Here is a 15463-nt window from a genome sequence, read left to right on the forward strand (position 1 = left end):
TATTTTACTCTTTTCGGTATTTATTTAAATTAGTAGTTAGCGTACAGTTGTTTGTTTTTTTTTTTTTTTTTTTGCTTTATTTTTACGCCACAAAGCGGTGCTTTAAGGTGCATTCACTAAACTTTACTAAATTACTCGGATTACGAGCGCATGAAAAACGATGAACTTACAAGATCTACGAATGCATTAGTCCTCCTCAATAGTTGCCTGATAAAGGCGACGACTATGGCGTAGATGAAATGCAAATATTTGCAATTCTACTGAAGGAGTTTATTAAAATCTTTCCCACATGTTACATTATATGCAACGAATCAAAATTTTGCATAAAAAAAAAGAATTTTTTTTTATTAGAAGCTTCGCCATTATTTTCTCCCTATCTTAACTGTTTTATTGATGCAGAGCATGTTCTGAAATGTGAGCAAAATGCTCTTCAGTTTTGATTGTTCTATCAGTTAAATGAATCAGTAATTTTATTAAGAGCTAGCGTGCGCATAAGGAATTTCATTGCATTTCTTATAAGCGAGTTTTCCTTATAACAAATATTTAGGTAATAAAATATAGCATACTTTTAGTTGCAGTCGTTGCGGTTAAAACGCAAAATTATCTAACATCATTCTGTTCTTCATGTAAGTAATTCGTTTGTCCGTCTATCCGTCCAATTGTTCGTTAATCGAAAGTCCTTCCTATGTGTCTATGTGCTTTTCCAATATTTATAGACGATTTGCAAAAACTTTCATTAAATTTGTCCAAAGAAAGAAAGCTGAAATTGAAATGAATATGAAAAGCATTTTGAATGCAGAAAATTTTAATGAAATGCGACAAATGTGCTAACCTTGTTCCATAAAAACGTTCTTACAAAAAAACAAGTCAAAAAGTTGTATTCGATTGGGGCCAAGCCTTGTGCATGCATCACCATTCATCTTACCCTATGAAGTTAGAAGACATCATTCAAAATATTGTAGATGATGCCCAGAGATATTTGATATGCTTTGAACCAGTTCACCTACACGTACGAGATCGCATCTCCTTAATGACACATAGATCTAGAATAACAGATAAAAATTTAGCAGCAATACTTCGTAGAGTTACTAACGAGTTCCATGCTAATTACGATAATATATAGAGGGAAAAAAAATCGGGAACATGCCCAATTCAATCCATCATGTTGAAGCTTACGTAATGTGCTTATTGTATTTACTTCGTTTCATGATAATAATAGAAAAATATTTATTAATCCGTTTCTCATAAAGTGTCCTGGTCCCTGTCCGGATATAAAAATCGAAATCGGTCCGCACTGTAGTGTTCAGTGAAGCTTCACTTTGGCTGTTTCAAACCACTGTGCACCGCCATCACTACAATAGTCTGGCATTAGGTAAAACAATGTCCAATTTTTAGTATTTTACAACGAAAGCCGACACAAAATACTGATACGATAAACAAGACCAGTTAGAATACCAGCATTGGACGGCATAAATCTATTTAGGCCAGAATTGGTTTTCAACAGTAATTTAACCCAAAAACAATTGCCGGGCAAGCACTTTTTCATAAAGCTAGCACTCCATGTAATTCCTAGCTCTTTCCAATTATCATAATTTGAAAGCCTAATAGCAGTGAGATAAGCTTTCAAATGTAATAAATAAGTAAAAAAGAAATGTTTAACAAGTGAGGAGAAAAACAATCAAATAACATACGATGATAAAATAGAGTTTTGTCAACTTACAACTTACTCCTCCTCGTCCTCCTCCTCCTCCTCCTTGTTAACGGCTTATTCAACCTAACCGCATTGTCAGCCGTAACTAGCGTAACTGGCCTTTGGATTTCACACGAAAACATCGTATGACCATTTATCGGGCATGCGATATGCGTTTCGTGTACCATGGGTTCGGTAAAAGAAGAAACATAACTACGCAACTATACGCAACTTTATTTACATGTAATAACAAGCGAAGCCATAATAAATGAAAATGCCTTAAAAGCTCGATGGGTTATAGTTATTAAGTATTATTTGATAGAAAAGGAAGAATTCCCTTCAAAACGGATTATTTCTGCCAAGTAGCGGGCACGGTTCTCATATGCTGCAACTTATTTAGTTATAGTAGTGTAACGAACCGACGAACGTAATAAACAGACAAACAGATAAACAAACAAATGAAAGTGATTTGAAAAACCTCGCTGCCATCATAACACTTAAGTACTTATAATAGAAATTAGACTCAGTTTTTGTTTTCCGCAACCGTTTGTGCAAGTTGTGTAAATTGGACAAAGTCGTGGCAGAGAGAAGGTGAAAGGCGAATAGGAGAAGGGGGGCTAAAATTATTTCTTACAGTTTACTTCCATCCCCATTAACATAATTGACTGTATAAGTCGAGATTGTTGTGTGCGATGTGCGGTAGGTTGTAAAAATTTTACAAAACATGCTACCGCCATGCTAACCCTCTTAGCTCTTAGCTCACCTGCCCTAATTCCAACCTTACGTGCTGTTATTTTTCGCCTTGCGCCTTGCGCCTTGCGCCTTTCGCCTTTCGCCTTTTGCTTTTGCCTAATGCCGCCGTGCACACACATATACCATTTAATCGTCAATCCCTTGCCGCCAGTACTTTTATTAATTCTTGCAGTCTTTCGTAGAGGGATGGCTTTCTTCTTCTGCCCTTCACAACGCGTCTTGACCATCCCCAAGATTGTGTGCGTATTTATTATGCTTTCATTTCGTTGTTTATAAATGTCAGCGTATTCACACAAACATATAAACTTGCACATATACTTGTGCATGCTTGATATACACTTAAATAGCTTTACTCCCTAACTTATGCACTGCTTTAGCCTACAAATTTTCATTTTCGACTCCAAGTACAGTTTGCACTTGAATGCTATACTGCGGTCAGTAATAGATGTGAAGTTTCATTTTCTACCCCCGGCTACAACGTTATGCGTAGACTCCGTCACTTAAAATATTACACACAGCAACTGTTGCTTATCAACTGCTCATTATATGGGCTTGTTTTCAAGAGCATGTAATGAAAGTCTTCCTTTTTATCGACTTATCTATGTATGACAAAGTGTATAGCATAAGTAAATCTTGATGAATTTCAAGTAACAACTTGTTAGATGACGCCTTCTATATGACAAAATCACAAGTGCCAACCACTAATGCAAATGCGCTTAACAATCAAATGAAAGTAAAATAATTCTACTCTTTATTGCGTTTGCTTGTTGTTGGATAAGAAAGAACCGAACATTATAAAGGACATCGAAAAGGTTTAGGTAGCTTAAAGAGACTTTGTTCAGTTCAAAGAACAACACACCGTGCTACAACGTACATCACGATAGCATTCTCTCGCAGATGTATTTGTGAAAAATTCATATTTCTTCAATGACTGTTTACGTACAATAATACGACTAATGGAAAACTTTGGCAATTATTAGTGTGGGAAATACAATTTCAATAAACTGATGTCGGAAAATATTATGGGGAATTTTCGCGACTAATCAAAGGGTAATTTTAATTTCCAGTAACATTTTAAATTATTAACAGTCGTTTAGCTAGTCTGCAGTAAACTTATTGCATAATATCACTCAAATGCCAATGAGCGCCTTGGAGAGAAATTCGTTAAGTCTGCCAATTAATACCGAATCCCCTAAGCAGGTATTAGAGAATTTCCTCTTCCCAAAGCCCCTGAGTTTGTTTATGCCGCCGTCTTTAAATGCCACTTTTTAAAGGGGAGATAAGTTTGATCTCAAATTGCTCGTTGCTTGTTGCCTATGGTTTTCCATATTTGATATGAACTGTGCTGTGCCCTCGTCTAACTTTAACTACATGCTATCTAATAGTTAATATGAGCGAAAATTCTCCTTAAAGTATCAAAGCTCCAAACTGGATTAAGCTCTTGTGTTTTTTATATTGTCTCGTTAAAGCGTTTAAAGTTAAACTTTTTTAGACAATTTTAGCTTCAGATATGCCGATCGTTTACAGTGTGTCAACTGCCACATGTGCCTATGACACTGTAATGCTATTTTCATTTGGTGAAATACAAATTCATTTCAATAAAATTTTGCTTTGACTGACCGACTGGACTGCTGAAAAACGTACAGTGTACTACATTCATCTCCTTCACTATTTTTGATTGACGTTAAGGCCTCCGACCACTAATTTTGGCTGACAAAGGGAACAAGGATTTAAAAACCCGAAAACTCTTCTCACTAATTGCTTCCAGGATCTTAAGTGTGTCCTTCAATCCATTTGTGGCTATGGTATACAACTGTAAGGCACAATCAGCAATTCTGGTATTGAAATGCATCAAAAATGTTGGTCGGGAAGCTTTCGCCTTATTAATATTAATGCCCGTTAGGAATAAAAGTCAAGTTCAAGTTCATAATGACCTGGATTTTGTATATGTTAAAAATAGAATTCCATGCCTTTCTTCAAAGTATTATACTTTGCCAGACTAAGCAATCATGCAAATCCCTTTCGCAATATCTCTCTTAGATCAGTCTAGTAAGATAGGAACATTGAGAAGGCATCGTATCCCGCATCTTCTTCACTTGGGAATAAACTAATTTTTGTTCCTTACGTGAATTAAAATGAACGGCTCTTAGCATATATAGCTTCCTCTTATTTTTATTTAAACATCACATCAGATCACATCGGTACTGTTATATTTTTCTCATTGGCGGATAATAATCTCTGTTATTCTCCTACGTCTACCACAAGATTTTCTTATCAATTTACGATAAAATTTCATTACATAGTAAACTTGTGGAATGTGAAACGATTAGCGGTGCCGTGCTTAGAGCCGTGTTTCTTTCACTCAAGACCATCGGTTCTGGGGCCAGCCTTGCTATTTAGGCATTTTCTTTTTTCTTCAAACCATTATTCCCTAAAGTCTCCGTCTTCGATTTTCGTCTTCGACTTTTAAAGAATCAAATTGTAAAGCGCGACCTTGTTTGCGACCCTTCCTTCATATTTCACTTGCATTGTTCAATCATTTAACGGTTAAGATAGATAGATATTCTGATAATGACGGAATAAACCTTATCGCAAGAAGCCAGCTCGATTCTTGCCTTAGGAACGAACCAAAGCGATATGAAAGAGGAGAGTTGCACTAGGCTTGTCCGAGACAGATCCGGCCGACAACCATAGTCGCAGTCATCACATGGTATTTTTATGCGAAGCTCTTCATCTCATAAAGTCTGAGGTATGAAGCTGCTTGTCCAAGCTCAGTGACCTGCAAAGATATCAGCAACGTGATAAACTAGTCAGCTTGGATGATACTGAATCTGGCGCATCTAGTTCAATTGCTCATGAGTCCATACGACACTTCGCTGTCATATTAGGCCTTCTGCCCTAAATAGTTAATGGAAACAACTAACGCCCATCCGAGAGAGGAAAATATATTATAATGCATTGTGTTGAGTAGCACTTCTTCCAAGTCGGCCCTCACGCATTTGCAGGCACCCAACCAAAACCAACCGGATTCCGCCGGAATGGCATAATTGCGCCGTTTCCAATATACATGAATATAATATATCTCCAACAACAAAATCAAGTGTATACATATGTCCAATAATTGAGTTTTGGGTGAGAAATGGTTTGAGGCTTCGCAAATTAAGGGAATGGACATACCCAGGCTATTGTAATTCGATTGAGACCGAGGAGTCAGTATGATATTGAAATTTCTTTCAAAATACGAAAATATCTTAGGATTCACAAATGAGGAGAGGGTTCCCATGATTCTGTTAGTTTGTGATTTCTATATGGAATTATCCTAAAACTTGATCAAGGAGTTCTTTGTCATAAAAGGAAAAGCAAGTTTTATGGAGTTTTTCAAATAATTTATTTTCACTTTGTTTGAAATTTGTTATGGCATTTTAATCCTTCCGTCACGCATCACATAACGCTTTTTAATTGAGCCTTTTAAACTAAAAAAAAAAGGATGCGCGGCTTGCATGCATCAATTTCTTTATCAAAACGTGTATACGTTATGGCAGACTGGCTTGGTTTGAGTATGATCGATATCCATGCGATTGTTTACTTGGCTCAGACGTGGTTACCGTAGGTACGGCAGAGTCAGTGAGGCGTTGACTTTTAAATTCCGAAGAAATTTTAATAATCACTGGCCGTTGACGCTTCGAATAGGACCGTAGACTGAAACAGAGAGTTTGAATTAGAAAATCCCAACATCCTAGTGGCTTTCCTCTGCTAGGCGCTGTTAAGTTTGCATTAATATGATAAACTTGTCCAGCATTTACGAAATGATCGACGTCGGCTTGCTGAGGAGAAGCCCTTGACGATGATGGCAAACTGTTAGCCGGTTGGTGCTGTTGCGTTTGTCTCGCGCTAATACCGATGTTTGGTGCCTTAAAGGGTTTAGCCATCTTTAAAGTATTTGTTAAAAATTTTACCAAATATTTTATTTTTGTTTGTAGTCAAGCAATTATTAAGAAGTTGTTTGTAGCTTGAAGGCTTGATGTCTTTGTTTTAAAATATATCAAGTAAGCTGTGACTGTTCCTTATGACCGTCGATTTTATAATAAATATTCGTCTTGCCTTATGCATTACGCTCAAACTCGGCAAATTGATAATAGTTGTTGCTCCAGGATGCAACAGCCAGCCCAGTAAATATCAACAATAATAAACAAAAATTCATCCCCAAAACAATCCTTGTACAAAATACATAAAACCACAGTAACAAAGGAACACGCACACAAACTACCAATTAGAACTGCTTCGTCACCTACTCGCCATCAAGCCTCTCTGTCCGTGACGAGAGGGCGCTAATGTAGACGTGAATGTAAGAGAGAACGCACATATAAACATACGTAAATGTAGAAATCGAGAGATTGGATAAGAGAGGTGGAGAATGAGAGGATGAGAGGAAAAGAGAAAGAGAAAGAGATAAAAATAGATAGAAAGCTATAGAGAGAGAAAGGGCGATAGAACACATAAAATTAAATGGAGAGGGAGAGGGAGAGGGAGAGAGAATGAGAATGAGAAACATATGAGTAAATATATATTTATTAGGTTTTAAAAAATATCAATTAAGTTAGATTATCGATAACAAGGTAAACTTTTACATACGCTTGCACCTATTGCATCCAAAACTCAGATCATTCGCCAATCTGACAGTGTCTATCTTTCGTTATTCTTTTACTTTACCAGCTTAGCAAACCGCTTCGTAGTAAGGCATAGTGGCTTTCTTTTCAAAGAATTCTATGAAATTCTACGAAAAAACCGAAACGGACAGAAATTTAAAAGATCTACTAAGGCTTTGTTGTCGAAAATGTATGTGTGGCCCCACCTTATACCGGAAATTGATGTATTCTCCAAACTGAAGGTACTTCGCCTTATCACATTTTGAAGACGTTCCTGTCGCCCATATCTGAGTCTGAATAGAAACTTTTATCGGGGCTTACCATAACCTACTCAAGAAGCAGTGAAAGGGTATAACGCAACGAAAACGCAAAGCCTTAATTTTATCCAAGTCATCGTGAAGTCATCAGCTATTTCTTGTGAAAGCAAAAAAGCAAAAAAATAACGCGAAATTTTTAATACAAATGAAATTAAACGCAACGTCAAGCGTCAAATAACAAATGCACTTCAAATGAAGGAAGAGAGTATAAGAAATTTCTCGAACGTATACCAGTAGTGAGTTTAAATTTTTGCGACAAAAAGTAGCCCTCGCTATTGCAAACCCATCAGACTAGAGTTAGAGGATGAAAAGCACTCAAGCGTCGAATGAAGCCAAAGAGTCATCGATCGGAATCCAAATTTCGTTGTAGAAAACAAGTGGCTTTCAGTTATCTTATGGCATAATCATGCGTTACTTAAAATAGAAGGACATCATCGGTTGCTTATAATCTTTTCATTTCCTTCAAAATCACATCTTACACCAACGACTTATTGCTTATTATTAATCTGCGACGGTTGTGCAATTGTTTTTATGAGTACATATGCATCTGGACTCATGTTCTGAGAAATATTCGATTCAATTTGCTTAGACTGATTGGATAGCGCGGCGATTACAGAAATAGAAAATTAAGACCGCCTTACACATGCTCAGGCGAATTTTCAACTCTGAAGAAGCATACTCGAGCTAAGCGTAAATTATCGTTATGGCAATAAAAGGAAAGCCTAAATTAGGTGAGTCTCTGCATCCGCAAGTCAATACGGACTTGGGATACTCAGTAAACAATATGTACGCAGAGGATCCAAAGACACCGAACCGAGTAGAAAATAATTGAAAAAAAAAAAAAAAAAATATGCGCCCCCGCTTAGTGATCACCTATCAGGTCGAAATAAAAACAAAATATTATAATAACAAGTAAATAAATAAATATATGAAAAAAATAAAAAAAAAAAGAAAAGCTTTAAAAACTCGGAACGATTCTGTATCTTGTTCTTTTAATAAAAACTGTGACAAAAAATCACTTATTGATGGAAAGATATTGTGTTCACCCATTTGATCACAGTAACCGCCATAAGATGAAGCTTGTCATTCATGCTCGAAGATCGAAAAGTTATTCAAATTTCAAGAGAAAACATACGTTGTACATAAATGGACTTGTCTCTCGGTCTCTCGGTCTGTCGGTCAATCCAATGATGCTGAGTTCTCAGTAGGACGTGATTCTAAATAAGTTTGCAGTGTTCAGTTTAGTTACTATGGAAAGCGTAACATGGACATGGACCGTAAACCTTGCGTGCATACATACTACTCGAAGACTACATATTTAGTTGCACGATGTGCTTAGTTAGGAAAAGTCGACGAATCAAAATCGTCCGGTTGCAATTAACTTGCTTCGCAAAATAGATTATGATTATGAAAGGTTGAAATGTTGCTAAGCAAGTGTCAAATTTAATATGAATTTTTCTTTTCTTTTTTCTTTTGGAAACATTTGTTACTTTGTGCCAGTTTTTCGTAGACATTTGCCTACAGGCAAGCTTACCATCATTTTCATGTAATATAATCGCTTGAAAGACTACCTTAAATAAAAGAATCGTATTTACTCTTTACACTCATTCTCGTTTGACTTATCTCCCTATTGACGCAGAATAAAGCATTGAACATAGTATTAAAATTTCCATTCAGGTGTTTTTGCTTGGACTTGGATTGAAATTATGAAAATATATTTTTTATTAAAACGATTAAAGTTAACAATAAAACAGTTTTCACAAAATTTCACACGAACCCACTCCGAGAAATGCAAGTTCGTTTCGAGAACCAAGTTCTAGGTGAGATGTTGCCATCGAACCACATGAATGCTTTTGCCTATGCCAGTTATCTGTCAGTTTGCGGAATATACAAGTTCTATCATCCTTTAAGCTTCAAACGTAAATATCTTAGATATATGTTGCAAAAATTCTCAAACTCTTCTAATCTACGCTGTTTAGGTTCATACATTTCTTCAATTAATTGCAATTTTTTTTTCTCAAGTTTTATCGACCTAATCTCTAACTAAGTTACCCATAAAGGTAACTATGTAAGTTGCCTACAAATTATTCTTACATTTGTTTTGAATATACTAACTATGATTGCGAACGATTGAGTTTTTATCAGGTATAACTCGAATGTACCGATACTAGTGGCGAACTGTCTCTTCTAGAAATCTCTTTATCTAATCTCTCTAGCAAAAGTATATGTAATTCATAGTCTTAACTGTCGCAAATAATTTGACAAATGGAAAATACCTATAATTATGTTATTTATTGATTCCATTCTACCAATAAACCTCGTGAAGTTCTTCATATAACCGAAAACAATTTTTTCTTGCAATTCTAGCGACATAATGATATCATGCCTGATAATTTGTGAAAACTCATCTCTTATATCTTTTATCAATGGATATATGTTATAAATGAATGTCTGTCTATCAGTCCTGGAAAAAAAATATTATTTAATTCATACATTCATACACTGTGTGTTTGTTTTGAAAAACCAATCTATCGTTTATTTTACACGTAGTGAGCACCGGAAAATGAAATGAGGCCATTAGCAATCTTTCAGAACATTCATCATTTATTTCTGAAATCATCCGCAATTTTCTTCCTTTCTTTTTTTTTTTTTTTTTGGTGCTCTAGCCTTATGAAAAATATGAAAGAGATAATAAATAGTACGCCCTATATGTCCTACCATTGACGCTATCAAAAACAAACTAAGTAGAATAAACAAGAAAATTAGTGACACACTAAGAGAGGAAGAGAGTTAACTTTGCCATCGCCCAGTACTCACACTATACTAAAACGGAGGAAGAGGCCTATGTACCTCATACTCGGTGCCATTGCCTTAGAGACGAATGGGAAGAGAGAGAGAGAGAGAGAGAGAAAGTTTATCTCTCAATCTGATTTTGTGCGCGGAGAGACTATCACATGTACTCATGTTCTCACAAACTTTTACACTCTTGGCTTTCTATTGCTCTCACACCTTAAGAGAAAAAGGCTCTTCCGTGGGCGCGTTTTTCGAAATTCTACGAGACAGAGAAATCACTCAATGCTTTCATCTATCGGGGTTAAATTTCAAGTTTTCTGCGCACTGCAAGCTTTCAGTCTCTTTCTCAATTATCTCCACATTTTCGAAATCGTCCTCGAATGGAAGAAATGTCATCCAATCTAGTTATCTATTTTTCATTTATTTCTTCGGACACTAGTCCATCAATAGATTATCTCAGCTTTTTTATCTGCAAGTTGAAAAAATATCTAACTACACATCCATCCTTATCGATGAGTTTAAGAGCAATGCGAGTTACGAATAACAAAACGAATACGATTTGAATGATACGGATACCAGTTTTAATTGAAAATGCTTGCGAATGTCTAAACTGAAATGCTAAGTAATCATTATTTTTAAATTTTTAATAGAAACATATAAATGCATACATACATACATACATACATACATACATGCATACATATATGTTATGTAAAATAAAACTTATTAATATCGTTATTAATAACAAAAAGTCAGTCGCTATATTCCCAATCAGAATAAAACGTGCAATCTATTTATTTATAGATGAATGAATGTGTGAAAAAAAAATAAATGGTTAATGGGTAACATCCAGAAGGCCGTAAAATGGACTCACCTTTGACTGTGTCAATCGATTTAGAATCATTTTCTGAATCCATTTCTGAATTGATATCAGATTGTTTGTCTGTCTGTATGAATAACGGCAGTAAGTGAAGTGGTATTTGATGACCCGGGTTCGACTGTAGTATTCCTTACTTACTTCCTCCCTATTATAGCACTAAATTTCCAGCAAAATGTATCTAACTTTGATGATATTCTCACCATATTGCGATCGTGTTGAACGACTTTAAACGGTTACTCTCCACTTATTGGCTGATTTGTCATCCTTGATGTCCTTGCATCAAAAGTCGAGATGTAGAGTACACAAAGTCCCCAATATACAAGCTCCCACTTTTCAACTATTTTATCCGCTTTTATTGTAGTTCTCTTCGAATTTACCGATAGCTGTAAGAAAAAGAATGAAACCCAAGCAACTTGGAGATTAAAAATAAAAAAAATTAAGTGTTTTATCAAAAAATAAATATTTCTTCTTCTAGCGTGATTCGCAACTTTGTTACATTAATGTAGTAAGCGGTTAAACGTTCGCAGGAAGATTATACGCTTTCCAATAAACGCAATAAACCATTGGCTTATACTATCCGAAATGGATATAAGATGGAAAGCAACAACAAATAGAATTAAAAGAAATAAATGCCCGGACGAACATGAAAAAGTGCGTTAACGCATCAGAAAACTGGGTCTTGGGACTGGCACACGAATGTTGTCTTTAAAAAAAATTTACCATTATTTTCAGAGGTAGAATAGAATCGTTTCAACTCAGCAGCATTGGCTTCACAACTCTTCCATCGAAAGCGACAATTTGTCGGTGGTTTGCTGATATTGAATGCTATCGCAGAGTCGGTTACGTTAGAAAAGGCCAAACAATCCCCGGATAATTATTCTCGAGTTGTAAGAGATAGCTGTTGACGTTGTAAAGATGTCGAGACAAAATTGTCACATGGAGACAAGGCTGTTTTACAAATGATCATCGCGTTTGCTCACAGTGAACCAATAACATCGACATCGATTACTGAGTTGAATAGCCGTCAAAGTCCATCCGTTCTACTATGTTGTTCTTGCCTACAAAGCTCATTATCTGTTTGCAACTCTCAAACAAACGATCCAAGCAAAGAGATATGGAGCTAATTACGATAACTGAGGGTCGTTTAGAATTATTTTCGAAAAAAAAATCATTGTTGAAGGAGTCGGAATACGCTGATGCATAAAGTTGAATTTAACCCAAAAAAAAAAAATAAAAAAACTTCCTTACTTAGCCCTACGACTTATTGATCAATGAGTTTTGAGTTTGAGTTTCCTTTATTTTAAAAATTCGCATCAAATTATTTAAACTAAACGACCAAACAGAACAGAGAATAAAAATTTAAGATTCGTTTGCCTTGGCTTATTCATATAACTGCTTAAACAAACGCAGGCATACGAGCATTTCTACTACAATGCAAATATATCTTCGCTCAATATATTCGGTTATAGCACACATACGTCTATAGCCTTACACGTACACTTTTTCTCTCTCTTACTCTCTCTCTCTCTCTCCAAACGTTTGTCCACACATTGGGTCCTGCTTTGCAGAATGATAATTTTTCTGCGCAAGCGTTGCTAGCGAAATGTGTTTTCTTATATATGTAGAATAATGTTTTTGCCGATAGTAATCATATGAATGTGATAAAGTAAAAATTAAAACTTCTCGCCCTGTTTTTGCATACATACAGTTCACACAGTTGTGGTCTTTGCTAAGCAAGAACTTCTCTCATATGTAATGTAAAAGATTGCAATCCTTTGTTTTTAACACTAATTAATGTGTTTGTACAAAGATGGCGTTGCACACAACTTTGCTCTCGCAACTCAACATGTATAAAGACGGGGAGCATTTCTTTATCAAACATGTTTTTACACAACGTGACCACCGATATAAGCAATGTAAACATACACTATGCTATAGAGCAAGAGAGCGCAAAAGAGTCAAGTGAACCCAATTAATTATGTGTGCAAGGATACGCATTACGAACACATATCGACGATAGTAGATTGCACTGAATAAATGTGCACGTGGGTATATTAGAGTACGCTTGTGGGCCTGCTTATGGAATGGTATGTCCTTGTATGTCCGTCTACCCATTTTGTTCTCTTTTGTTCGACCTACAGCTCGCAATTTTTGAGATATTTTGATGAAACTTATTACACCGACACGATTTATCACAAAAACGAATGCTATTGAAAAATTTTCGAATCGGAGTATTTTTTATTTTAAAAAATGGACCAGTTAGTTAGACCAATGCTTGAGTATGCCTCGGTTGTATGATCTCTTTCCTGTAGATGTTATGCAGATTCAGTTGAATCAGATCAAAAGCAATTCTTGCTGTTTGCGCTTAGGAATGTGGCTTGCGACCCGCTTATCTCGTTCGCCTCCTCATGTAAATGGGTTGCTTCTGCTATCCTTACCGTCACTTGAGAAACGTAGATTTATTCTTGGTGTCTACTTCTTAATTAACTTAATTAATGGTACTATGGATTCGTCCACATACTTGCTTAGCACAAATGTGCCTAACCGCTCTTATTATGAGCTCTTTCATCCTGTTACGAGTTATTTGCAAGAAGTCTGAACAAAATCGTGTCTATCAGTCACTTTATCTCAATATCGGATTCTTTATAGTGTATCGAAACGTCTTTGCCTATGTCATATTTGAATCAACTTTTAATCTTAATACCGGATTATCTTTCGAAAACTGATTGGTTTTGATTACTGTATCGTTTGATTATCAGGCTTTTGCTTGCTTGCGATGGCTTAAAGATTCACTTGCAATTTGGTTTTGTACTATGTGTGAGTGTGTCTTAGCGCTGGTTATGTACATGCTTTTTCTCTCACATCTACCTATGAATGAATTATTATTTAATTGTTTGTGTGTTCTTTTTTTTCTTTACATCTCCTTATATACTTTCTACTAGTTTTTAATAATAATTGGTATAAAATAAAGTTCCAAGAGTTAATCGAATTCGACTGTAGGTTCATTTTAGCTGAGTTTCATCTGTAAGCAAATAAATAAAATATTAAATAATAATAAATAAACGCTTTGCCATATAACTGTTCCTACGGAAACTTTGGATCTTTGTACGGCAAAACAGAGCCTCATTTTCAATATTTCTTCATGAAAATTCGTTTATAATAATAATTTGACATAAAGATTAACTTCGCCGAATATGGTCCACATACGTCTGTTTTTGTATCCCAATCTATATGAAAAATGACAAAAAGGTTTAATTTTTAGTATTTTATGATGAGAATTAGTTCTTGGTAACCTTGCTAACCTTAGAGAATTTGAATCGCACAAAACAGGCCCTTTTTTAAACCGCACTATATATAGGGGTTCTTATGACAGCACAATCTTTTGTAGCAACGAAGGCTAATATGTGATTTGTTACGACGAAAGCACTTGGAAACTAAAATATCTTTGCCAATGAAATTAAGTTCGCTAAATTTGGACTATGTTCACGCTTGAGGACTCGCCAATATAAGAGCTCCCATGAAAATTACGCATTTACATACAAATAACTTGCCTTATTTTATTGAGGGCGCAATGAAAAATGATTGACTTTACTCTCCGAGCGTACTCGATTTATATACATTTTAGAAATTTGTGACTATCATCAGATTTTGTTACTGAAGTGTTAGTAAGAAATAAGATCTGCTCGCTCGCTTCCTAAGAAAACATTATATAATGTTATGAAATTTCGCTTTTCTAAGATAGCACTCCCAGCACTAGATCGTGGATACTCTTTTCATGAGAAATGCACTTCACGTCTTCACTACAAGACTTTTTTATTTACAATGAATTTGTTTTAGGGTAGAATCATTTACATTTTGCTCTGGCAGCACCCTCCACTTCTCAACTCTAATATTCTCTTTCGACTCGAAAATTCTTGTCCGACTGAGTCTGTCGTCCGTAAATATTCTATTTATATACATTTTCACAAGCGTATTACTATTACCTATGTTCACGGTTTCGTTTTTAATCCGGCAGTCGGCAGCTGCATGACGTGCCTGCGAATGTGTACTTGGTTTTTCCCTGTCTGCTCTGCCGTTAATCTTGTGCACTTGGTTTTTCCCTCTTTAGGGAATTTATTATTTGCGAAAATTAATTATCCGGAATAAACTGGATTTGGGGATTCCCGTAACGATATCATAAGATGGAACATTGGCGATCCATTCGGTTCGATAAGCTAGCGAGCGACAAGAAGATTTTTTCTTTTCTGTACAAAACATCCAAAATAAAAACACATCTTAAAATTGGAGCATAGGACTCTAAAAGGGGATGAGCAAGTGTTCAACTTTGTTATAAGTTTTTATACTTTAAGTATGGTTTAGCTTTGATCGGAAAGTTCTTCCTTAG

At 35.6% G+C, this 15463-nt stretch overlaps 1 protein-coding gene across 1 annotated transcript; it reads right to left on the reverse strand.

Annotated features, from left to right (window-relative positions):
* Positions 1-5976: 5976 nt before the first annotated feature.
* Positions 5977-6585, reverse strand: LOC119632601 (cell death protein Grim-like). Its single transcript, XM_038025579.1, has one exon. It carries the CDS (start codon positions 6370-6372, stop codon positions 5977-5979), a length of 396 nt encoding a protein of 131 aa, XP_037881507.1. The 5' UTR covers positions 6373-6585.
* Positions 6586-15463: the final 8878 nt, after the last annotated feature.

Source organism: Glossina fuscipes, unplaced genomic scaffold (genome assembly GCF_014805625.2).
Source record: "Glossina fuscipes isolate IAEA_lab_2018 unplaced genomic scaffold, Yale_Gfus_2 1, whole genome shotgun sequence".
Taxonomy (NCBI): domain Eukaryota; kingdom Metazoa; phylum Arthropoda; class Insecta; order Diptera; family Glossinidae; genus Glossina; species Glossina fuscipes.